The 25,012-nt window shown below is 39.0% G+C and overlaps 1 protein-coding gene across 3 annotated transcripts in view; it reads right to left on the bottom strand.

Annotated features, from left to right (window-relative positions):
• GUCY1B1 (guanylate cyclase 1 soluble subunit beta 1) overlaps positions 1 to 22,546 on the bottom strand; it is a 43,950-nt gene extending 21,404 nt beyond the window's left edge. For 2 of the 3 annotated variants that reach the window (XM_025874361.2, XM_073892404.1), the window contains exons 1-4: positions 22,414 to 22,546; positions 21,673 to 21,746; positions 7,775 to 7,875; positions 6,179 to 6,297 (exon numbers count right to left, since the gene is read on the bottom strand). In XM_025874361.2, coding sequence (XP_025730146.1) covers positions 6,179 to 6,297; positions 7,775 to 7,875; positions 21,673 to 21,746; positions 22,414 to 22,416 — 297 coding nt within the window. In that variant the 5' untranslated portion in view covers positions 22,417 to 22,546. Of the gene's footprint in view, positions 1 to 6,178; positions 6,298 to 7,774; positions 7,876 to 9,449; positions 9,752 to 21,672; positions 21,747 to 22,413 lie in introns of those variants that run through there. The other variant, XM_073892403.1, reaches the window with a different exon arrangement.
• Between the last annotated feature and the right edge of the window lie 2,466 nt (positions 22,547 to 25,012).

Below are 25,012 nucleotides of genomic sequence, written 5' to 3'. Positions count from 1 at the left end.
CATGCTTAAAAAATATCCCATTTATATACTGCAATTGACAATGTTTTATAAAATTGTGAAAATATATGTCAGTTATTCAAAGAGAAAACAGTCTTACAATTCTAAAATACTCATCTTCCCTTATAAGTCCTTACTTGTCCATTTTAAAATTGCAGGTTATAGAAATTGGCATTTTGGGTGTTGAGAGAAACAGATCCTTTTGAAATTCAAAAGTTAAAAATAAAATGAATGGTGCATTTTTGTCTAAGAAATATTATAAATAATTTAGGGAAGTATTAGAATTTCACAGCTGTTCAGGAAAATCCTCATATTTCCCAAAATAACACTTCGCACAAACATTTAAGAATTTTAGATCCGTCATCAATCCCAGACTGCCTCTGGTAGGCTGGCCAAATCACTGCTGTGTTTTAAAAGCCAAAACCTCGAGTCCACCTGAATTTGAAGAAAATCCCATTGCAGACTGCACAGAGGTACTGGTAGAGGAACATTCATGGATATGAACTGAATGAATGAGTGAAACTGCCACCATACCAAAATTAGTGGAAGGAACCAGTGTTTCCAGCAAATGATAACAGAATATTTGCTTGATATTCAACTGAGATTCTGAGGCATATTTAAGCAGGTGCATAATTTAAATCCTGACTAATCTCTAAGATTGCACATTGCTCATTTAGTTTTCATTAGTCAACCTGGCAGCTTTCCATGCTCATTTAAATTTCATTTTACCTCTGTAAAAGTATTAGGAGGTAAACAATATACAATGTAATAGCAATACAACACCACTGAGAATGAATTGGGGGCCCCACTGTAGATTGACTTGGGTTTTATTTCCCGAGGCTGTATATCATTCTTATCTTATCAAATATGGCCTGCTCAAAACTCTTGACTCATCTGTAAATATGTGTGTAAGTGCACGTGTACATACTAACACAGATATAAAAAATGAAAAGCAAAACAATACACAGAGTGCTGTTCCAATTATGCATTACTGCATGTCAAAGCACCCCAAACTTATTGGCTTAAAACAATAAGATATTATTATCCCTAGTGGTTCTGTGAATTTTCTGGACTCAGGAAATTCTTGGGTTGTGGTAGATAAAGCTGGGGATGGTGTCATCATAATGTTCTACCAGGCTGTTTTCCCAGGACAGGTCACCCAAAAGGCTGGTAGTATTTGTTGGCCCTTTGCTGGGAGTTGAGCAAGCACTGCTGTCTGAGAGCCTACACATGACCTCTGCACGTGGGCTGGACTTCTCACTTCATGACGCTGGGCTCCTGGAGCGAGCATCCCAAGAGCAACTATTCCCAGATACTCAGGTGGAAACTTTAAGACTTCTTATGAACAAGCCTAGAAAGTATCAAAATGTTACTTCTACCATGTTCTATCGGTCAAATAATCACTAAAGCCAACTCAGATTCAAGGGAAGGCAAATTCTACCTTGTGATGGGAGTGGCAAAATCATATTTCAGGGGAGCATGTGAAGTGGGAGATATTAATGCAGTGATTTTCGGAAAACACGATCGGCAATAATGCAAATAGGACATTGGAAGTAAGATGAGTGTGGATTAAGGTGCAAATACTGTCATATCGGACATTCCTTATGAGCTAGTTTTTTTTTTTTAAGAAGGTTTCAAATCCTCCATATTTTCTTCACTGTTTTAATCAATACACTAGAAGCTTCATATAGAAATTTACTACAATAGCAGCATGAAACGGCACATTTTATTACTAATTTACAATTAAGGAAATAGAATAGAAGAAAAATTCTTGCTGAAAGATGATCTTATCTGTAAGACAACATATCCAAGTAAAATGTATAAAATTCAAAAATCAAAATCAAAATGTCTTCTTGTTTTTATCTCTTTTTGATAAATCATGTTTCCGTTTATTAAATAAATTAAAGGATAATAAATTCCAAGGTTTATCTACTATTTTTTTTTTTTTTTTTTAGAGAGAGAGAGGAGCAGGGAGGGACAGAGGGAGAGGGAAAGAGAGGATCTTTTTTTTTTTAAGATTTTTATTTATTTATTTGACAGAGAGAGACACAACGAGAGCGGGAACACAAGCAGGGGGAGTGGGAGAGGGAGAAGCAGGCTTCCCGCGGAGCAGGGAGCCCGACGCGGGGCTCGATCCCAGGACCCTGGGATCCTGACCTGAGCCGAAGGCAGACGCCCAATGACCGAGCCACCCAGTCTCCCCGAAAGAGAGGATCTTAAGCAGACTCTACCCCCAGTGCAGAGCCTGTCGCGCAGCTTGATCTCACCACAGTGAGATCATGACCTGAGCCAAAATCAAGAGTCGGATGCTTATACTGACTGAGCCACCCAGGTGCCCCAAGAACCATTCTTAGTAACGTATCCAACTGAGAAGCTGAGGAAAGACAACGTCCAAGGAATTCCTCACTGGAACCATGATGAGTGGTCAGAGCTGCCCAGCCTAATGCATAGTCAAATGGTTTTCCATGTTATAATTCCAGTAGTTATTTTATTGTTACCTGGGAACTCCAAATGGAGATATTAGAATGATCATTTTAAAGTTTCTAGATAGAAATAATGTAACTTGTAAATTAATCAATAAATAGTAATTTGCCATGTCCACACGAGGTGGAAATTGGTCTAGTGTGTTGTCTATTATTATATATTTCATACTATAATTCAACTCTAAAAAAGTTATATCGTCTCATCAAAAGAATAATAATAATAAAATAAAAATAAAATAAGTTTTGTTATCTTTAATAAAATAATTAATCTTGAGCTCTCGGTGTATTTGCTTCCTCTTTTTGTACAAACAACAAATCTTCATTCTTCAAGCTTCAAAAATGATACTGATTCATTCTCAGATACAGATTGTATCTGTGGAGATAACATCATTAAGACATTATACATGGTTTCTGGCTCCATGAAGTTTACATTCCAGCCCAACAAACAAGAAATGATAATAGAGTGTGAGAATTATGAGGGCTGGGGAAATAAGTGTACTGTGAAAATATGGGAAATGACAATTACCCTGACTTAGAAAGGGCAGAGATTGGAGAGGGGAGTAGTGTCCTCCTGGAAGAAGTAATTTGACCAACGGGATAAGCAGGATTTATTTAGGTGAAAGTAGCAGTAACAGTGTTCCAGACAAAGGGAAGAGCAGGTGCCAAAGGTCAGAGGATAGAGACAGCAAGATAAAAACAAAGATTCTAAAAAGGAAGTTCCGTTTGGCCAGGCTGCGGGACAGGAAGAGGACGGAGGGACAGGGGATGTAAGTAGTCTCAATCATTTTAATTACTTTCGACCTTTTCCAGCAAGTAATTGAGAATCGTTGAAAGATTTAAGCAAGAAAATGATATAATCAGATATATTTGTACTTCAGAAAAAACAGCAGAGTTATAGAATGGAGACGAGATCAGAAGAGGCTTGAAGGGAGGCTGGGAAGCCATCCAATCTCTAAAGAATGATAGCTCTCACAAAAGTGTAGAGGAAATGAAGAAAAGTGGTAGAATTTTCAACATACAGTATTTAGGAAATTGACTCTAAGGCTTTGATGATTGATTAAAATCAGGGGGTGAAAAAGAAAGAAGTTTTTAAACTCTTTAAAATGAAACCCAGTTTATCTTACTCTTTAGTGAAGGATTAAAGTCTACAAAAAATAATGTTTTATTAATTTATATAATGAGAAATGTGAATTTTTTTATTTTTATAAAGTTTTTTTTTATTATTATTTATTTGACAGAGAGATAGAAGCACTAGTAGGCAGAGAGGCAGGCGGAGGGAGAAGCAGGCTCCCCGCTGAGCAGGGAGCCTGACGTGGGACTCGATCCCAGGCCCCTGGGATCATGACCTGAGCCCAAGGCAGCCACTTACCTGAGCCACCCAGGCGCCCCGAGAAATGTAAATTTTTATATGGGAACAAGGATCTTAAGACAATCTATGAAAATCAGTTGCTTTGTTTTGTAATCACTTATACAGAAAAAATATTCATTTAATTTCTATGTAAGTAGCCTAATCATAAGACAAATACCTGGAGTATTTTAATCCATTCAATTTGCCGGTAAGATATGCAATTTGAAAAACAGGGGACAAAAGAATTAGATACAAAATATCCAATTTTGGTGAAAACTTGGCAGTATTCTAACTTTCTAGTTTCTTCATTATTCACACTCACAGTGAAAGAAAAAATCTTATGCAATTTAAAGATACATTAACTAAAGTTGCATATTGACTTTGAGGAGAAAGGACTTAGGGCTACTTAAAGTAATGCCATCCAATGGAAACAGAAGGCAATAAAAGCCACTAGAGCAAGGCACAAATACTTGCCACATAAGTAATGTTAAAGTTAAAAAAGAAAAAAAGAAACAGGTGAAATTAATGTCCATGATATATTTTTATAGAACTCAATATATCCAAAATATTATCATCTCAACATGGAATTTATATAAAATATTTATCAGCAATTTTGTATTCTTTTTGTACTGCTGTTGAAATCTGTTCTGTATTTTACCCATAGCACATCACATTTCAAATACTTAGTAGCTACACGTGGTTAGTGGCTATCCTATTGGATGGTGCAGTTCTAGAACACAGGGAAACCCACCAAGAGGCTGCTTGCTCTCTTCCTGTGCTGTTACAAATTTAGTAGAGGGTCACAAGGAGTAAAGGTTTAAAAAATTTTTTGTGGGGCACCTGGGTGGCTCAGTCGTTAGGCGTCTGCCTTCGGCTCAGGTCACGATCCCAGGGTCCTGGGATCGAGCCCCACATCGGGCTCCTTGCTCAGCTGGAAGCCTGCTTCCGCCTCTCCCACTCCCCCTGCTTATGTTCCCTCTCTCGCTCACTGTGTCTCTCTCTGTCAAATAAATAAATCTTTAAAAAAAAATTTTTTTTTTGTAAAATCATTTGGGTAGTTGTTTTGTTATGGAGATGTGGCCATGAGAACAAAAGTTAAAGTTAATTGCAACTTTGCCAATAAGGTGACAGGAGTCAACAAAAGTATTAAAAAACGGAGTATGTATTCAAAAATCCAAAATCCCAATAAACTTTCAATACCAAACTTTAATCCATTTAAAATAACTCTTTTAAATACAGCCTGTTAACACTTAATTTAAAAATCTCCTGGTAGTGACTTCATCTGGAATTGGCAGCTTTTTTTTTTTTTTTTTTTGACACCAGTAGTTCTATAAATCCACGGCAGGGCATTGCAAACCAGTTTCCATCTTGATTTAGTGCTGTTTTAAGTTTATAAGAAAAATGTCACTATGTAAACAACAGACATTTTGATTAAACACTACAGTTCTTATTTTGGCTATGAAATCAATAATGCAGCTGGATTGAAAGTAGTTTACATTCCCTCCAAACTGGGCTTCGGCTCAGCTAGTATTGCGCTGACATCATTTTCCAGCAAGATCTGGCCACTCTCAGCAGCTGGGTCAGAAATAATCCTTTACAAACAACCAAATAATTTTCAACGTTAACACATTTCAAGAAGAGGGTCTTACAAATGCCTGTGCTTAAAATAGGGCAGTCAATCCAAAAATAGCCTCTCATCTAAATGGGTAATTTACTAGTAAAAACTTTTAAGGTAATTTAAACAAGCATAGAAGACAAAGGTCTTTGGGGACATTATTTTTTTCACTTGAACAGAAACTGACTTTGGGAGTGCTCTCCTATTTTCTTTTCTACAGTAGCTTAATTAATAGGTAACTGGGAGCAATGCTTCTCAAATTTGTTTTGGTGGCCGAGCACCTGAAAGCCATCGTGCTTTCTCCTAAACTTTGAGCCCACGGAGAAGGTCATCGATACTATTTAATTATACTCTACAAACTGAGAATACCTTAAAAGAGAAAAAGAAGACCGCATTATATATCTGAAACATAAAACCACAACTACTAGCACATATAAACCTTGAAAAAGGGGGCAGTTAAACAGATCACAATAGGCCATGCTGAGATTCTCAGAGAGCATTAATTTACAACTTGAACATTCAAGGTCAGCAACCAAAAGTTAAAGAAAAATATATGAAACAAAAATGCTAAAATGGATTCAATACCACCCAATAACATTATTTTATGTGATTCACTGTGATTCCATTTTAGCAGCAAGACACCGTCATCTAGCTGGCTGAGCAAAAGTATTCTAGAGCCTCTGTTTAAGAATCAGTAACTCAGAACTTTTAACTCCGAGACTTCAAATTGCTTACCTGTAGAAATTCTCTGACATTAGATCCCAGGACACGCAAGATTGTATCATAACCAGACTCTTGACAAAAGACAAAAAACATCTTCCCGAACATTTGGAGGATTTCCCCAGCATTGAGATCTATTTATAGGTTTGGGAGAACAACAACAATAAAACATATTACAGCTAGAATATTGTTAATGCGAAGAATGAAAATAGGTGCATAATTAAAAAATTAAAATATCCTCAATTTTTGCGCAGGTAGACATTGATCACAAGAAAAAATTCTGACCTGAACAATACAATGAAATCTGTGAAGACAAAATATTGACATGTCAGCAGCATAGATGTGTACCTACGTGCCAAACAGTTTCTCAGCTTTCACAACAAACTACTTAATTAATTTTGAACTTTTTTAAACCTATATTTAAGGTATTAACTTATTTTTTCTGAAAAACACAGAAAAAAATCAAGAATGCACATGACAGTATGTTGGTGAAAAATGGTTTTCTTAATGTAAATATGCATATTTAGTAAGTTGGTTACATGTAAAATGTATCCCAATATCCTGCGTTTTTCTTAATGTTCAATTATTAATATTTCCTAAAATCTTTACGTTTTTTCTGTAATATCCATTTTAACTGCCATCTCATTAACTTAGGGACACAACAATTTATTTAACCAATCCACTCTTATCAAAAAGGTAGACTTTTCCAATTTTTGATAATACAAGTTATCCTGAAATGAAAATATACATAAATCTTAATGCAAATAGATCTAATAATTCCTTTAGGAAAAATTCCTAAAGGGTTTGTACATTTTTAAGAGACTTTAACTAATGATGCAAAATTATTCTCTACAATGTTGTCTTAATTTACCATCAGATTAACAATGTGTGCGATTTCTTCTTTAACTCTACTTTTGACTACACTAGACACTTAGTTTTAAAAATTACCAAATCTATACGAATAAAATTTCATATTTGTTTCCATTTTGATTACTAGCAAGGCTGAATATTTTTATTATTAACAAATTACCATTCTTTCTTTGTAATTCTTGTATTCTGTAATAGGTATTTGCTCTTCTAGTTATCAGTGGCAAAGCTAAAAAGTTTTTCTGTTCTACCCAAACTGTGGCCTAGTTGTAAATTCAGCACATGAGAATAATTTTGAGAACAACTTTTTTTTCCCATGAAGCTGTTTTTGAACTTTGCCTACTTTGCATGAGCTTTCCCTGATGTAGACCTCAGTTTCTTGTTTTCTTTTACCAATAGTTAATGGAACACGAGATTGCAAGAGAGATTTGGGGACAATACTTTCTGCATACTACACTTTTGTAATTACTGTGTTGTTGACACCATAACTGAAGTTATTATTACATGAAGTCTCAATAATTTTTTTCCACCCCAACACATGGTTTTCTGTGAGGGGGTGCGGAGAGCTTCTCCACTCTCTAAAGAGCTTGTGAAGGAAAACTAGGACTCAGGAAAGCCTGAGCCTTCCCTCTGCCGTTGTGCAGTGTACAACCTATGGAACTATACAATGGGATCTTGGTTCATGTACTCCTTTGGGCTTCTACGTATAACTCAGCCAAAGAAGGAAAGTCACATTCAACTTACTGAGGACTTTGCTTGCAGCAGCAACCAAATCATAAGTTTTAGAATCATCATATATTATTCTGACAAGAAATTGTCCTTCTTCATCTAACTGTGCCTCTTTTCTGGAAAACAAAAACAGACAGGAGGCAAATGCTGAAATAAAAAAATAGCTATTATAGCTAAAACTATTGCGTAAACGATGGTTTGACACCTGAAATGGGATGTTTTTGGCCAATTTGTTTAAATCAATGCCATTTGCCTAAAAGTCTAATGATTAAGAAGAAATCATTTCACATTCTCTTCCCCAAATTAACATGATATATTTAAGCATAGTTTAGCAAGACTAACATTTACATAGTACTCTAATGCCCAATGCAATGCCTGATATTAACTATAATCAAGAAATAACTTTTGGTTCAACAAATAGCAAATATCAGTTGAGTCCCTAACTGTGCCAGGCATGGTTCCAGGCATTAGGTATCAAGCATTTAGCAAGATAAACAAAAATACCTGACCTCTTGCGGCATACGCATTCTAGGAGGGGAGACAGACCAGGCATAAAACTAATAAGTAACATATAATGGTAAGTAGTTTGAAGAAAAATAATGACAGGTAGTGGGGTAGGGAGCTTGAGTACAAAAGCCAAGAAGCTGAGATACTGGCAACTGAGTAGAGTCTGAAGGAAGCTCTGGGAGTGAGCCAGAGCAATGTGGGGAAGAGGGCTAGGCAGGAGCAGCCTGGGGCATTGGGGGACCAGCAGAGGCCAGTGTGGCTGGAACAGGCGTGGGGGCAGAGTAGCTGTAAGGGAATGGGTCAGAGTGGTAACAAGGTGCCTGGGTGGACATTAGGATGACTATGGCGTTTACTTGAAAGAAATGGATGGTTTTTGCCTTTGTGACCCAAGAGCGAGAGGAACAGACCTATGTTAAAGGAATCAATCCTGCTGTTGCACTGAGACTGGACCAAAAGGCTTTAGGAGAGAGCGAGGAGACCAGTGAGGGGGCTACTGCCAACACTCAGACGAAAAAGGCTGGTAAGTTGATTCAGAGTGGAAGCAGTGCAAGGAGGGAGAAGTGGTCCAAACTGAATATATTCTGAAGGCAAATTCAACACGATTTGCTGGTGGATTGGTTACAGGATGTGAGAAGAGGACAGGAAACACAGATGACACTGAGGTTTTGGCCTGAGCAACTGGAAGGATATTGTCACCAATGGCTGAACTGGAAAAGGCTATTGAAAGTGGACTGGAGCAGGGGTGGGTTGGATCAAGGGTTATGTTTTAGGAGCGCCCGGGTAATTCAGTTGGGTAGGTGTCCAACTCTTGATTTCAGCTCAGGTCTTGATCTCAGAGTCCTTGAGTTCAAGCCCCGCCTTGGGCTCCAAGCCCAGCATGGAGCCTACTTAAAAAAAAAAAAAAAAAAGACTTATGTTTTAAACATAGAGTCTGAAGGAAGCTCTGGGAGTGAGCCAGAGCAATGTGGGGAAGAGGGCTAGGCAGGAGCAGCCTGGGGCATTGGGGGACCAGCAGAGGCCAGTGTGGCTGGAACAGGCGTGGGGGCAGTTTTGGACATCCTAATGTCCAAAACTCAGGTTTGAGGTGCCAAGTGGATGGATAAAATCTCCTAACATATCCTTAGCTTATTAAATACAGTAGCTCAAAATATATACAGTATTCATGAAAGGAAATTATACTCACCATTTTTAATAGTTGTCATGATCATAGAAGTATTTTTATCTTGATAAGATTTGGATTATTTTTCTCAAACAAGTGCCCAAAGGAGAAATCTATTATTCAAAATATTGCCAGCTGTAGAAGAGAACTGACAAGTTTGCAGATATCTTTTCCAGTGTTAAAATCACAAATAGGTGGAGCTTGGATATAATCCATTTAACTCTCAATCCAATTCATCTAAATCCCTGTAGGCAGCCAGGAGAATGCAAGACAAACCAGCACTATCATCAGGTGAAGCTGCAATACAGTAGCTCGAATAGCTACTCATGAAATGCTGCCAAGGCAGGCCACAGTCCCTTCCCCTCTCTCTCCGGGCTAGAATACCAGCGTCTGCTCAAGGGAAGAACTCCAAATGGTGGCATGGATTAGGTCCAGGGGGCATGGGGATATTCTTAAAAAGTACCCTGTCTACGTATTCAGCAAATTAAAAAGATGTGGAAGTCTTCCTTTTGCTGAACTTACATAGCTATTAAATGAAGGGAACACATGTTCCAAACCTCAAGTCTTTTTAATACCGAAGGTCAGTGAAATATCCCCAAATTTTGAAGATGTAATGTACAAACACTGACTTATCTCTTGATAAATGCTATTATGTGTCTTATACATTCTAATTTCTAATTGTATAAAAATATAAAATATAGGCAGGGAAACCTTTTAAAGAATCCTCCCCTATCCCAATAACCACTGCTAATATTATATTGGAGTTGTTCATGCCTGAATATACTTGTATGGATGACACACACAATTATACTGCCCTAAAAGTCTCCTTTTTTGACTTAGTATTTGATGGATATCTCTTCATTTCATTCAATACATTTCTACACTTTGCATAAAATTGCACTGTATAGAAATACTGAAGTTTTAGTAGATACTGAGATTTATTTTTACAGGGATGTAATTCCCTGTTATTTAAATTATATTTAGTTTACACGTGAAAAAAGCCAGAGGTTGATCTGTGAAACAATTTTAAATTTTCTCAAAAATGAAAGATTTTGGACATACTTTTTTTTCCCAATAACTCGCAGATGACAGCAAATATCATATGAACCCAGAAGTAAACTGGATTAAAATACATTCAATAGTGTTCGTTTATCAAATGCAACCGATAGAACTATTATCATCATATGTCCGAGTTTGTGTTATTATATCCTGCTGCTTCCTATTATTTTAAATATCTCTTGGATAACCCTAAAGAATACAGTCTTCCCCCTCTTTCCAAACAGTATCACTTGCAGTAGTTTGTGTTATCTTTACCTGTATACTCAATAACTGTATTTGGGCTAAGCATTACATTTTTCTACTTGGTGCATTATTCAATGAAAGAAGTCAGCATACGGTAAGACATATTGAGAGATTTATTTTTAAAGTGGCTTAAATGAGGTTGGATGAAGTGGGGGAAAAAAGACCCTTTCTTTGGTTAACAAGTAAACCTAGACAGAGAACTCATCTGGTTTCATCTGTACCATAAGTCAGAGTGTTTTCTCACGCAGCATGCAAAAGAAGCAGCTAAGCTACTTCCATAGGAGGTTGCACTAAGCTTGGGCAGGTCACCTCTCAGTGCTTCCATTTCTTCATCTGTAAAATAGAGGAACAGCAGTACTTACCTGTAACCCTGTTGGATGGCAGAATTAGTCTACATAACGGATTTAGAATAGTGTCTCCCACCCATTTAATGCCCAATACAGCCAACCGGCAATATTTTAGTTGTTGAAGAAGAGGAAGGAGGAGGAAGACAAACTGGTAAGTGGAGGAAGAGAAGGAAAGAAATGACAATCAAATATTGGGAATTTGTATTCAGCATCAAAAAAGTCAAACTAAAGGTGCACTTAATTTGTTGATTTGATGGTAAGTTCTCTTAATTCAAACAGCCAAGAACAAATAAATCCTGTCCCCCTAAGGACTTTAAAAATAAAGACCAAGCTCTCACCTAGAGATGGAATAAGAAATCATCATGTTCCGTATATTTGAAGCCACAGCAAGTGTTTAAAAATTAAGTAGGCACACATGAACAATTTTCCTAGTAGCAATTCCCCTCCTACTTTTAGTGATGGCTATTTGTTGGAATAGAAGTTGATCTTTTATTTACACTAACTACCTTTCCCCAAAAGAATAGTAGGTATTTTTACTGTGGTGTTCTGTGGTTTTGGCTTTTGCCTTTTGCTTTTCTAATTATTGGTGCCTAACCCAAGTGCTGGAATAGAACATGTGCTCAATAAATGTATGAATGTTTTAAAAGAAGTGAATGTATTAATTAAACCCATTTCCCTCACATGTTTCTAAACTGCCTATTAAAAATCAAGCAATCAAACATTACTGGCAAAACTGAGAAGTTTGTTTTCAAACTACTATTTAATTTTTAAAGACTAGGTACACAATTTGTCATAAATATCCAGGCAGCATTTCTCATAACTCCATACTTAAGGAGTTAATCCTTAACTGTGAAATGTGAATGTACAAAAACCTGAATTCATATTCTGACGCTGAATTCCTGCTGTTATACACTTTTCAGATAAGTTTAGTGTACTAGAAAGACCTGACTTTTAAGTAAAGAGGTTTCTCATAGAGGTAAGAAAGCAGGTGTTCTGTGATGTAGACCCTGAATACCGGCATCTTAAAAATAAAGTCTCAAATAAGGTCTGATCTCAGAAGGAAAAGGTGAGCACATATCAAACAATCAACCTGGCCAGTTATCTTTGAAAACCATTATCACAGAACATGTTTAATTAAAAAACAGAATGTAGATATCACCTTGACAATAGCCCCAAGATGGTCTATTTTAGTGTACAGTAAGGACATCATAAATGTTGAGTTGTGTCCAACCAGTACTAAAATTGAAATCCCCCACTTACAAAACACAGGTAACTCTATATAATATCTAGAAAGTTAAAAATTCACATTGTTTTTTTTCTGAGTGGTTGTGAAGTATTAATGACCTCTCAATTTTCAGTAGTGAATTCACACTAGGTCTGAATCTGCAAAGGAGAAACTCTGGATTGAGGCAGCTGCAGAGGGGAGAAGCAAGGGAAGAGATGGGTCCTTTAAATGCAGTGATGGCTTCCTGCTTGGAGTCTCTTTCAGTTAATAAAGGTCCCTCCTTAAGGCAATGTGTTCACTCATCCAAGTACTATAAACAGTAACAGTAAATGCTGTCAAGAGTGACACATATTGAGGCAAAGTGACATCGCTCTTGATATATAATTGCATTTCCTTTCTTTGTACAGGTCTCATTTGTGACTGCCCAAATTCTGAAGGCACATTCATAAACATCTCATATGAGCCATTTTCAGTAGCTTCATCAGACAAATGAATTCACTTAGATCTTTGTGTGTGTACTTCATCATGAACTCACCTTGTGACCTGCTGAGTCACAGCTCTTCTAAAAATAAATGGGTTGCTCAAAATTTCTGAGGCTCTGGTTTTCTTTAGTAAATGTGCTAGTTGGTGAATAAAACCACCTCTAAAAATGTCATAGCCAAAATCACCTGTGTAAGTGCTTGAAAAGCCCAGGAAAACAAAAACAAAAAATGAGTAGTACTAATACACATGCATATTGCCCAGGCCCATGCTAAACTGGCTGCCTTTGGAAAGAAGGTCATAGGTTCTTCTCTTTGGGGGAAAGCACATAATATAATCATTGCAAGCCTACCTCTGTTCAAATCCTTGCTGTGATGATTAACAGCTGAGTGATTTGACACAGGGTTTTAAAGTCTTGAAGGCTCAGTTCCCTTACTTACAAAACAAGGACAATGAACAACTCTATTTTCTCTGGTGGTTGTGAGGATTAGGTGAGACAATGAGTATAAAGCACTTTTCAACACTGGGGACTGGGACTGAGGAACCTTATGGTAAGTGTGCGGTATATATGAGCTGTTACGTTCAAAACTGAATGACATGATGAGCATTCTCATCTGGTTTTTTTTTTTTAATTTAATTTCAGTATTACAAACAATTATCTACAGTTTATAACACTGACTTTCAACAGCACTGTATCTACCCAGCTTTTAGACACTTGCTAAAGGATTCAGTCTTGTCCTGAATCCAATCCAGTAGCCGGTTTTTGGTATATGAAATTGGTAATTCAACAGTAGTGTTTTCAAACTTCTATTACATCCATACACGGGGAGAGATGACACAAAAGAACTCTGACTCTTCCAAAAGGAGCTGCTATAATATACTACTTGATCTTCTGCCTTTGCTGATATTAAAAAAAAAAAAAAGTCCATTTCAACAGAGTTTATATTGTGTTAAATAGTGGTTATAAATGTCATCAATCTGACATACTAAATCCTGGTTACAGAAAAAAAATCTGTGAATGTGTATGTGTTCTACTCCCTGGAAATTAAAAATGTGAAGGATTATATATATAATATGTTATATATATAATAACACACCACACACACACACACACACACACACACACACACACACGGGGGAAAGAGAGAGAGAGAGAAGAAAAAGACCACAACATACCAGGCTCTTTCTCAGGTAACTGTTACAAAGCCTAGAATCTACTGAGACAAAACAAATATTAATCAGTAATAGAAATACATAATTATAAACCCCAGTATGTACCATAAAGAAACATCACAGTTTCGGAGGTGAGAGAAGCCTTCCTTTAAGAAGTCACATTTGTTTTGCCATCTCAGAGCCGAGACACATTTCCATTTCTGGGTAAGGGATGGGGAGAGTGAAGAGGAGAATCTGCTAAGCACAGGTGTTATCCAGACACATAATATGACCTCACTGATATGAGGAACTCTTAATCTCAGGAAACAAACTGAGAGTTGCTGGAGGGGTGGGGTGGGAGGGATGGAGTGGTTGGGTGATAGACATTGGGGAGGGTATGTGCTATGGTGAGCACTATGAATTGTGTAAGACTGTTGAATCACAGACTTGTACCTCTGAGACAAATAATACATTATATGTTAAAAAAGAAGAAGAAGAAGAAGAAGAATATAGCAGGAAGGGAAAAATGAAGGGGGGGAAATCGGAGGGAGAGATGAACCATGAGAGACTATGGGCTCTGAGAAACAAACTGAGGGTTCTAGAGGGGAGGGGGTGGGGGGATGGGTTAGCCTGGTGATGGGTATTAAAGAGGGCACGTACTGCATGGAGCACTGGGTGTTATGTGCAAACAATGAATCATGGAACACTACATCAAAAACTAATGATGTAATGTATGGTGATTAACATAACATAATAATAAAAAAAAATTCAAAGTCTTCAGGAACTAAAAACTGGCCCATGAGGTTGGAGTGCTGAGAGAAAGCAGGGTATGTGGACTGAAAGATCCCCATGTTTGAGTGATATGAAAATTGATCACAAAGAATTTCAACAAAACAAAAATATAACACTTCTTCATTCGACAATGAATGGTAAGTAGATCAGAATATGCAATGGATCCAAAACCACAGTAACAAAGAGGTACAAAAAATACTTCAGAATATTTGCCTTTTACCTGGAATAGAGACTTCTTTAACCTCAATATCTTTCGACAGAAAAAAGGTGCTCCATCTTACTAGGCACAAAAACACCATTTTCCACTGTTTCCTGTTTAATGAACAACGAAGCAAAGAAGCAGATGGAAAAGCTGCAAGTACTCATGTCTTCTGAGTTGTCACCCTCTGAACTGGGCCAGTTATACAGATTTCTTAAAGTGTGTTTTCCTGTTAATGTCTACACACTATCGACTCATAACTATCGCTTTCCAACACACTGAAGAGAAACATGTGCTCAAGTTCCTTATCCTGCAGAGAGGCAAGAGAGTCGAAAGGACATTGTTCCCTGTGAACAGTAGCAATGTCTAGTTAACGTCGGCCACAGCTATGTCTGGATAGGTCAAAAGGGAGAATACAGATTTTCTAATTTTTTCTCTGGCTCTGATGTTAATGAGCAAAGCTCCTTCTCTGAAATACCTAATTAAATAATATGTTTCTATGATTTTGTGTTCAATTCTCAAAAATTGCAGAAAATATTTGCAAGTATTACAAGTAAAACAAAGACTTAGCTTGATTTCAGAGAGATACTTCAAATCATCAAAGAAATACCCTGAGATCAGGCTATGACCTGGCCTATCACACATCATGCTGCTCACCAGACATGGTCCAGGTTCCGGGAGAGTCTTATGTGAAGAGCTCACTGGCAGATATGTGGAGGGATTTACACACGGACATCTTTCTCCTAGTAAGAATAACTTCAAATGCTAGTGACCTTATCAAGCAACAGACTGTGCCCACCTCCATCTTTCAGGCTAACTAGCAGGTCTTCCTACAGAAAAAGGTCTCGAACCTAACAATGATCTAATTTACCAATTTTTTCTGTATATTATTTTTTTTATTTGGACCGAGGAAGTTTCTGGGTGTGACAATATGGTTTCATCTTTATATGTATATTACATTAGCTCCTATTTCTATCTTAAGAGAAGCATTTCTATCTTGGCAGCAGAAAAGCAGGGTTGGAGTCCTGACCTTTTAGCTTCCTGTATATAACCCCCTAGGACAGTCCTTTAACCTCTTGGAAACTCAGCTTTATCACTAAAAATAAACAAACAACAAACAATATTGCACTCACTTATCTGTGGAATCTACAAAGGACAAACTCAGAGAAACGAGTAAAGTGGCAGTTACCAGCGGGTGGGGGTGGGGGAAATGGGGAGCTGTTGTGCAAAGGGTAAGACTGCCAGTTGTAAGATTAACAAACTGATTATAACTAATAACATTGTATCATATACTTGAATGTTACTAAGAGAGTAGATCTTAAATGTTCTTACCACAAAAAAAGAAATGGTAACTGTGTAATAGAAGTGGTAGCTAATACTATGGTGGCAATCATTTCACACTTAATAAATGTATCTAATCAACACATTGTACGCCTTAAACTTACACAATGTTATGTGTCAATTATATCTCAATAAACCAGGAAAAAAATGAGCTGGAAAAGTCTTTCCAATTTCAAATGGGTACTGTTGCACTCAACTGAAATTGCACAGAGGAAAAGACTGGAAATTTTAAACAATTTTTAAAATATAGAGTACCAGTGATATATAAAAACCTACTTGAACAAGGGTACAGAAAGGTATAGAAATTTAATTGTATGGCCTCATGAATATGAAAATCTGATTAAAATATGACAAAACATAAGGGGCACTGGGTGGCTCAGTGGGTTAAACGTCTGCCTTCAGCTCAGGTCATGATCCCAGAGTTCTGGGATCAAGCCCCCATCAGGCTCCTTGCTCAGCGGGGAGCCTGCTTCTCCCTCTGCCTCTGCCTGCCGCTCCCCCTGCTTGTGCTCTCTCTCACTATCTCTCTCTCCCTATCAAATAAATAAATACAATCTTAAAATAAATAAAATAAATAAAATATGGCAAAACATAGTGCCTTATTTTGCTTGTTTTAATTTTTTTTAATAAACTATATATGAGGAGCAAATGCTACATTTTCAAACAATAAATAAGGATTAGGTGAGGGAGGATGAGAAAAATGTAAGATTGATTCCAAAGTGGAAGCAGCGTCATGAAAGTAACAATCTTCCCACAATCTGCAGAATGGAGAGGATGGGTGGGGCAAACCAGACACACAGAACCCAGTCATAGTGCTGTTAAGAGGACAAAGGAAAGTGCTAGGAGCCAGAATGAAAGAAGAGGAGAGTCTAAGGGGCACTTCAAATTCAAAGAACTGGTACCAGTTGCACAGAATGGACAAAAGGGAAAAACAAGTGAAAATGACAAGGAAGTGACTACTTGTCCTAGAGTGATGAGGGAACATTTAGTTATGTAAACCTCAATGAGCTACTACTGTTGCTTAAAGGAGAACTTCGTATCTTTCAGGTGAGCTGGGGAAGAGAAAAGTTGAAAAATTTTGGTTCTAGAGTGAAATTAATAATAGCTACCACTTATTAAATAGTTCCTTTTCAAAAACTGTGCTAAGCACTTTCAGATATTTTTCAACATGTTACAACAACTCTATACAATAGGTATTATTGTATAGAGGCTTAGAAAACTTAGGCAACTTGGGAAAGTCACATAACTAGCTTATAGCAAAGCACTTGCCTATATGAACCATAATGATTAATTTGTGATTAGCAAATTCAACTAGATACATTAATTTCAAAACCGGAAGATAAGCATGTTTCTATGCTTGAGTTACAGACAGAAATCTTTCCATGTCTGTGTTACAGGCAGAAAAGTCAAGAAAAAATAAGACAAAAATATCCTGATAACTCTGAAAAGAGTTAGTAGCATAAGATTTTATTTAGAGGCAAGGAGTATATCTTACTTTTCTACCCTCAGTGCCTAAAACACTACACTATGCTCATGAAGACTAAGCTTAACTAGAAAATGAAAAAAAAAAGGAATAAATCAATGAATGAAAAAGTATGATGCCCTTCTGTGGGTAAATCAGATAAAACCATACTAAACATATATGAATTCTTTATTCAAGGAAGATAATGGACAGCCTTCTAGAGGAATTGCTCCAACATGTACCAACTAATGGTGTGATTACATCATTTTCAAATCTCATACTAAAATTTCAATCCAAATATTTATCTCATACCTTTTATTAAGACAGAGAAGGGCTAAGCCATGTACTGTATAGCACTACGGAGTTTCATATCTATTTTTAATTTGTTCCTTGGCCTGCTCAACTCGAGGCAAAGTAGTTTTTAGGAAGGCATTTTGTTTGCTTGTTTTCAATAAACTTTTAATCATCTTAGATTTTTTTCAGTTTTTTGAATCCATCTTTATGTTTCAGTCAGTGAAGTTAAACCAATCTAAAATCGAACCCATTAATTTGATGCAACGATTAGTTTTGCCAGGGATGATGGAAGAATAACAGATATGATTATATCAAGTAGTTAAGTGCTTTTCTAATAGCTATATTCTGACTTCATGTTTCTCTGAAATGATGATTGATTTTTTTCATCACCTTGGGACCACGGCTTCTAGAAAGGACCATCTGAAAACTGAAAAGAAACCAACAAAACAAGATTTAAAGTAGATTCAGAGGTCTCTTTTTCTTTTTCATATGTATAGATGGTCTAGATCAGAGGTTAGCAAACTACAACCTATGGATTAAATCCAGGCCACTGTCCTAATTGTCTGGTCTGAGAGCAAAGAATCATTTTTATATTTTAGAGAGTCACATTTTAACAGTTATGTCCATACCTACATAATATCCTCAATATTGACTCTTGGCCTGCAGCACCTGGATTATTTACTATCTGGCCCTTTAAGAGAATGTTTGCTGATCCTTAGTCTAGATTTTTTTTCTTAAAAGGAGGAATTTAAAGCCTCTGTGAAATGGTTATATGATTGGTAAGAGTGTAAGTGGATACAGAGTTTACAATGAAGCATTTTTGGCTCCTACCACTTAGAATTTGCTGTCTGGTATTTGTTACTTAGGGTTTTATTTGTCATTAAATGTTTGGCATCCTTTCTCATGAAGAATGGATAGTTATTTCCTACTAGACCAAAAAAAGTTATATAAAGTTTTATAAATATTGATTTATATAGTTTCTCACAGACCAAAACGGAAGATAGAGATGTTTGGTACTTACGGAGACAAAAAAAAAAAAAAAAAAAAAAAATACACACATTTAGTTTTTCATAAAAAGTTAAAACAGAAAGTGTATTGTATATTTTGCATATTGAACCAGTGATCCTTCCCTCCTAGAGTAGAAGACGAAATTGAGAGCAGGCATCAGAATCTTCCAAGGAGCATGTTCAAATTAAGCTCCTCCAAATTCTCCTCTCCTGCCCCTAGGCAGTGAGAATCTCTTTGCTGTGCTAAGCAAATGCTCTTCCAGGGAGTACAAAGTCACCCCTCAGGGGTACTGACTGGGTTGGAAACCAATGAGCTGCTTTAATCCCTCTCAACACAGAAAACTGAACAATGTTCTCTATTCCAGATCCTAAATGGTACCCAAGACAATAAGGGCTCCAACAAAAGGGATGCTCAGACAAAAAAGGATTAAAGTTAACACCTGTATTACAACACTAGTTTAACTAACAGTATTCCCCTTGCTGGGGTACATAATTGTTGCAGGGGTACATATAAAAAGACCCATATGATTTGTTTCATTTTACCGGAAAAAAAGATTTTGAGTGATTTAAATTATCAACACTTGAACAGTGTTAAGTGTTAAGACAGATTAAGAATACTGTCCAGAAATACTTAGAGATAAATTAGTGAGTTAAAAGATATTGATGTTTAATTAAAAATCAATACACTATTTTTTAAAGTAGAATGTAACAAAGTTCTTAGCCTACTTTGACAGAGTTAAGTTCTCACACCAGTGGAATTTGAATATTTTTCGATATTTTGACCTTCTCTGGGGAAAATGTGGCCAATACAAACAAATCAGTGATAATTTAATTTTTAAAATTTTTGATACATTTCTCTATAAAGCATATTTTTCATCTTTGTATTTAACAGTGATTTAAGTTGGTAATGGGTAGGACATACACTCTAAATCTGGCTAAAACACATAATAGCTATTTAGCCATAATAGCTATCTTTTATTGTGCCCTCAAATTTCAAGTATATTGTCATAGCATATTCTCCCAGAAATTTGGAGATTTCTATATTATGGACGAGAAAACATGTGAGTGATATGCATGATGCTTTTATAAATTCACAAAGTGGCTTAAAGATAATCCTATACTTAAATTACATTCTAAAATCTTGCTTTTGACGTCTGCCTTCTCTATAACTCTAACAAGCATAATAAAAATTATGAAGTAGATCCAAATCTACTTTATTCAAATCCCTAAGTAAGCTTTAGTACCTAAATACTCATTTGATTCAATCCATAATTTCCAAATCTCCACTTCTCTTTATAATATGTGGATATGCCCTGTGGGTAACATAAATGGCTCATGGAACATGAAACCACGCTCAACTGTACAGAACCAAGGGAGAGAAAAGTCGCATTCTAGAGCTTAATATTTAACCCTGGCCGTTTCCTTGGAAACGGATATTTAAAAGAACCCATTAGCATGTAACTGCATAATAAGACTTGTTAGAATTGATTGCCAACAGTTGCAATGTATTTAGAAAAAAATAGCATGAAAACACCACCTACTTGATATAACAAAATGAAATCAGTGAGGTCAGGAAATGAAAGTAAAGAATAACAATGTGTTCTCCTCCGCCCACCCAGGTAATCATTTCCTCTACTTCCATTTCAGTGTGACCAATTGTTGCTCCATCGCTCCAGTATGAAAACCCTTATACATGGTTTTGGTGTAGCTAGTTGGGTTGTGCTCATCTATACAAGTCAAACGCAAATTTCACCAGAGTAAGAGAAGAGAGAATTTTGTTAGATCGAAATGTTCAACGTGCCTGCGGAAATGACCCATCATTCCAACAGGCTTAAAGTCTCAGGTGGCTGTGGTTATTTCCGTCCCCATCTAAAGTACCGCCGGCGCTAGACTAAAACTAGGATGCTCTCCTACAAGGCAGCCTTCACCATAGTAGAAGCCAAAAAGGGCGGGGGGGGGGCGGGAATGGGGTAGATTTTGATAAAATGAAAGAAAAAAAAATTCCAATTTTACTTTATTTCAAATGAATAAATGCACTTGATTCAGTTGCTCAAGAAATCATCTCAAGAGAAGGGCACACTAAAAAGGCTTAACTATTTTATGTGTCTGCGAGGTGTGTGAATTCTAAACGAGCCAAGGTTTCCTGTTTGTTTCTAAGGCCTCAGGCTCTCTGAACGTCGCGGAGGCCTTAGTGGTCCCCGGGGCCCCTCTCCGCGTGGGAGTCGTCCGGCTTGCAGAGGCTCGGAGCCGCCGGGGCGCTGGCAGAGCGTTCCCACGCTCAGGCCGGGTCGGGAGGCCGCGGTGACCCCGGGGGCTCCTTCTCCTGGCTTTCGCCCTCGCAGCCCCGCCCCGGCCGCCGCTCCTCTCCGGGTCCCCGCTCCGGAGCGTGGGAGCGCAGCTGCAGCGGGGAGCGGCGGGCGGAGGCATCTCCGAGGACGCGCGCCAGCGACCCAGGCAGGAAGCGGAGGATGCAATGAGGCGCGGGGGACAGTGCCGGGGCCGCCCCGGGCCGCCCCCCACCCCCACTCCACCCCACCCCACCCCACCCCGCGCGCGCACACGCACGCACACACACACACACACACACACGCACACGCAGCGCGCGTCGCCAGAGCGGGGCCCAAGCTAGAGGGGCCAGTCACTTACTTGATGTCTTCCCACACCTCCGGCCCGTAATTGCGGATCACCAGCAGCTCCAGCGCGTGATTCACAAATCCATACTGCAGGGACAGGGGAAACCTGAACGTCAGGGACCAGCGGTGGGTGGGAAGGGGCTCGAGGGTGGGCTGCAGCATCAGCTGCCACAGCTCTGGTTTAACCTTGTCCCCTGTCCTCTAGCTCCGCTCGGTTCGGGGTACTCGGTGCTAAAGAGAGGCATCAGACGCGCGCCACCTCCACCCCAATCAAAGGCCGATCCTTTCCGTCACCGTCCACCCCATCGCCACGCCACCTTCTTACCCCTCCGCTCACCTGTCACCGCTCCGAAGCAGAGTGGGCATCCGGGAAAGTGTGGCAAAGGGGACGCGAACCCGGCACGTCCCCCGCCTCTGGCCCTCAGCCACCCACGCCGGTGGGGTCCGCCTGAGCCGAAAAGCCGCCGCGCCTCAGCCGCAAGTCCCCTTCCCGAGCCCGGGAAGTCGCGGCGCGATGCAGAGTGGCGGACCTTCCCCTCAGGAGCGAAGGCACTGACCGCCCCCGTCGCGACCCCCAGCGTTCCCACCACCCCTGCCCAGGACACAGGCAAAACAGCGAGACTGCTCCCGCGGCCGGCGGTGCGTTCCCCCGACCCGGCTCCAAGCTCGGGTGGCGCGGCGGGTTCCCTTGGGCAACCAGGCCCGGCGCGGCACGGCGTGAGGTTCCTAGCCTGCCCCGGCTGGAGGCACTCACCATGGTGTCTGCGACCCGAGCCGAGGAGGCAGCCCCCACGCAGAGGCACGGTCGAAGGGACCCGGGTGGCGGCTGCAGCAGCGACCGCGCAGCAGGACCGCGGCGGCAGCATAGAGCTGGAAGCAGTGCAGAGCCTCGGCCCGCCCTGATTGCCACCTCTTCGCAGCCAATCGAGAGTCGAGCAGCTGGAGGCTGGTCGTTGCCTCCCAGTTTTCAACCAGTCAGCGACAGAGGAGGGAATTCGGATGCTCTCTGTGCTGGGGCGCTCCAGTGCCTTCCAGCCCCCGCCCCGGTGACAAGGCTTTCATTTGAGGCCATTACATGACGACGGAGAAGCCCCAGTTTTGCTTCTTGCATGAATTCCGGGGGAGGAAGAATACAGCTGTTGTGGTCCCACCAAATGTATTCTTACCCAAAGGTCTGCCTTCAAGGGTAGCAAAAACTAAGGAAAGAGAGAGAGAGATAGAGAGAGAGAGAGAGAGAGTTGCAACAGTCAAGCCCTAAAAAGGAATACACCCTCATGGTCAGCATCCTCATGTTCATCGTCCTCTTGCAGATAAACATTTCCTTTGTGGCTTGATTCCTCAACAGCTTTTGGCAAACTGAAAGCTAATAATACTGAGCTTAACACATACTACTTGTAGTTAATGAGACTAGTTGAGTGAGCCAGCTAAAGTATTCATTCAGTTTGATGAGCATAATAATACAGTTTGGTGAGCATCCTGTCAAACCCAACTTTGCCCATTATTAAATTGCCCTACAAGATCCTGTGGTCTACGCTTGATCCTGGCGGGACACCTGACCCTATACCATAGACAAGAGCCATGACTCCAGGGAATTTTTAACTGTCCAGGATTGACTTCTGCTCCTCTTTCTCAGAGGTAACAGATGAACTGGGAAAAAAAAAAAAAAAGTACAAAATGAGCAACCTTTTAAGTAATCTATCTCCCAGTCAACATTCTACCAGACACTTATGTTGGTTAGTGCTCTGAGGCCCACCGCAGGGAAAAGATGAGAGGAACAGGGACTTTCTGTTGATTAAAACTGCCTGAGGCGCATGGATATGGTTAACTAGTGTTAGGTCCAAAGTAAGGAAGGGAAAGCAAGCATTGCTTCTAGGTCACTAGTCTCAAGTGGACCTGAGAAGCCAGGATACCATTCTGTAATGTGAATAGTTTACTGTGAGAACAATTTCAGTATGGTAGAGAAAATGTCAAAGCAAGAAAACTACACTGGCATTGGTACCCAGAGATCTATATTGAGGTGTAATTGATAAAGAAATAATTATATAGAGGGGCATCTGGGTGGCTCAGTTGTTAAGCATCTGTCTTCAGCTCAAGGCATGATCCCCAGGGTCCTAGGATTGAGTCCCACATCGGGCTCTCTGCTCAGTGGGGAGCCTGCTTCTCCCTCTCCCTCTGCCTGCCCCACTGCTTGTGCTCTCTGTCAAATAAATTTTAAAAATCTTAAAAAATAAATAATTATATAGAAAATAAACAAAACAACAAATAACTTATAAAAACACTAATTTTATCAATGATGAAATGATCAATTAGATTCATACAATGGAACACTTTACACAATAAATAAAATACTAAACTATTATTTATTATTAACTATTACTCTTTAACCATTAAAATAGCCTGTTACTCTATACAACTCTGAAAAAGATAGATATATAACAATACAGAAAAATATGTTATTTAATAAACAAATGACACATGAATGTAATTTTTTTGGTTATATAGGATAAAATGCTATTTGGGTAATAAGACCACACACACACATTGCTGTAAGCATAACCTTTGGGGAGTTGCATAGGAAAGTTTTGATTTGCTTGTTGTCTATAATTCAAACTAGTGGCTGGAGACATCGACTTTTACATTTTGTAAGATGATCTATACCTTTTGATATTTTTCTATGAAGATGTAATAATTTTTTAATTTGTTAAAATGAATTTTTATCAGGGGTACCTGGGTGGCTCTGTCGGCTAAGCATCTGCCTTCAGCTCAGGTTGTGATCTCAAAGTTAGATCAAGCCCCACATCGGGAGGGCTCCCTTCTCAGCGGGGAGTCTGCTTCTCCCTCTCCCTCTGCCGGCCCTTCTGCCTACTTGTGCTCTCTCTCTCTCTGTCAAATAAATAAATAAAAATCTTCCAAAAAAAAAAGAATTTTTATCATATCTTGACCTGTCTTCTTGTGACCAGCAGTAGACCCCTGTTGCGTCTCAGTCTGGAGTGTGCTGTGATGTCCTCTACCTTAGACTTTTCATAGGTAAAAGATAAAGAGGGGAAACTGCTCTCTAATTATGAAAAATAAGAAAAGTCCACCGGGAGAGAGATATAGAGGAAATGAAGGATGAGCGTCCCTGTCAACTTTTGTTCTCTCTCTCTGAAGTTCAAACATTCCCCCATCATTGTTCTTCTGTCTGGTAACTTTCTGCATTGATTGTCCTTCTGTCCAACACCTATTTGCATTTGCAAGTATATTTTGCTATTTTGTTTTCTAATTTCTTATATTCACTCTGAATCCAAAGAAAGTTCTGTTCACCAAACGTTTGCCAGCTTTGGTTTGGCCCAGAAGATACTACAAAAGATATG

This window comes from Callorhinus ursinus, unplaced genomic scaffold, assembly GCF_003265705.2.
Source record: "Callorhinus ursinus isolate GAN/ISIS: 27379988/994484 unplaced genomic scaffold, GSC_fseal_2.0 scaffold4, whole genome shotgun sequence".
Classification (NCBI taxonomy): domain Eukaryota; kingdom Metazoa; phylum Chordata; class Mammalia; order Carnivora; family Otariidae; genus Callorhinus; species Callorhinus ursinus.
Note: the sequence above shows the minus strand (reverse complement) of the source record. Positions and strands in the feature narration are given on the sequence as shown.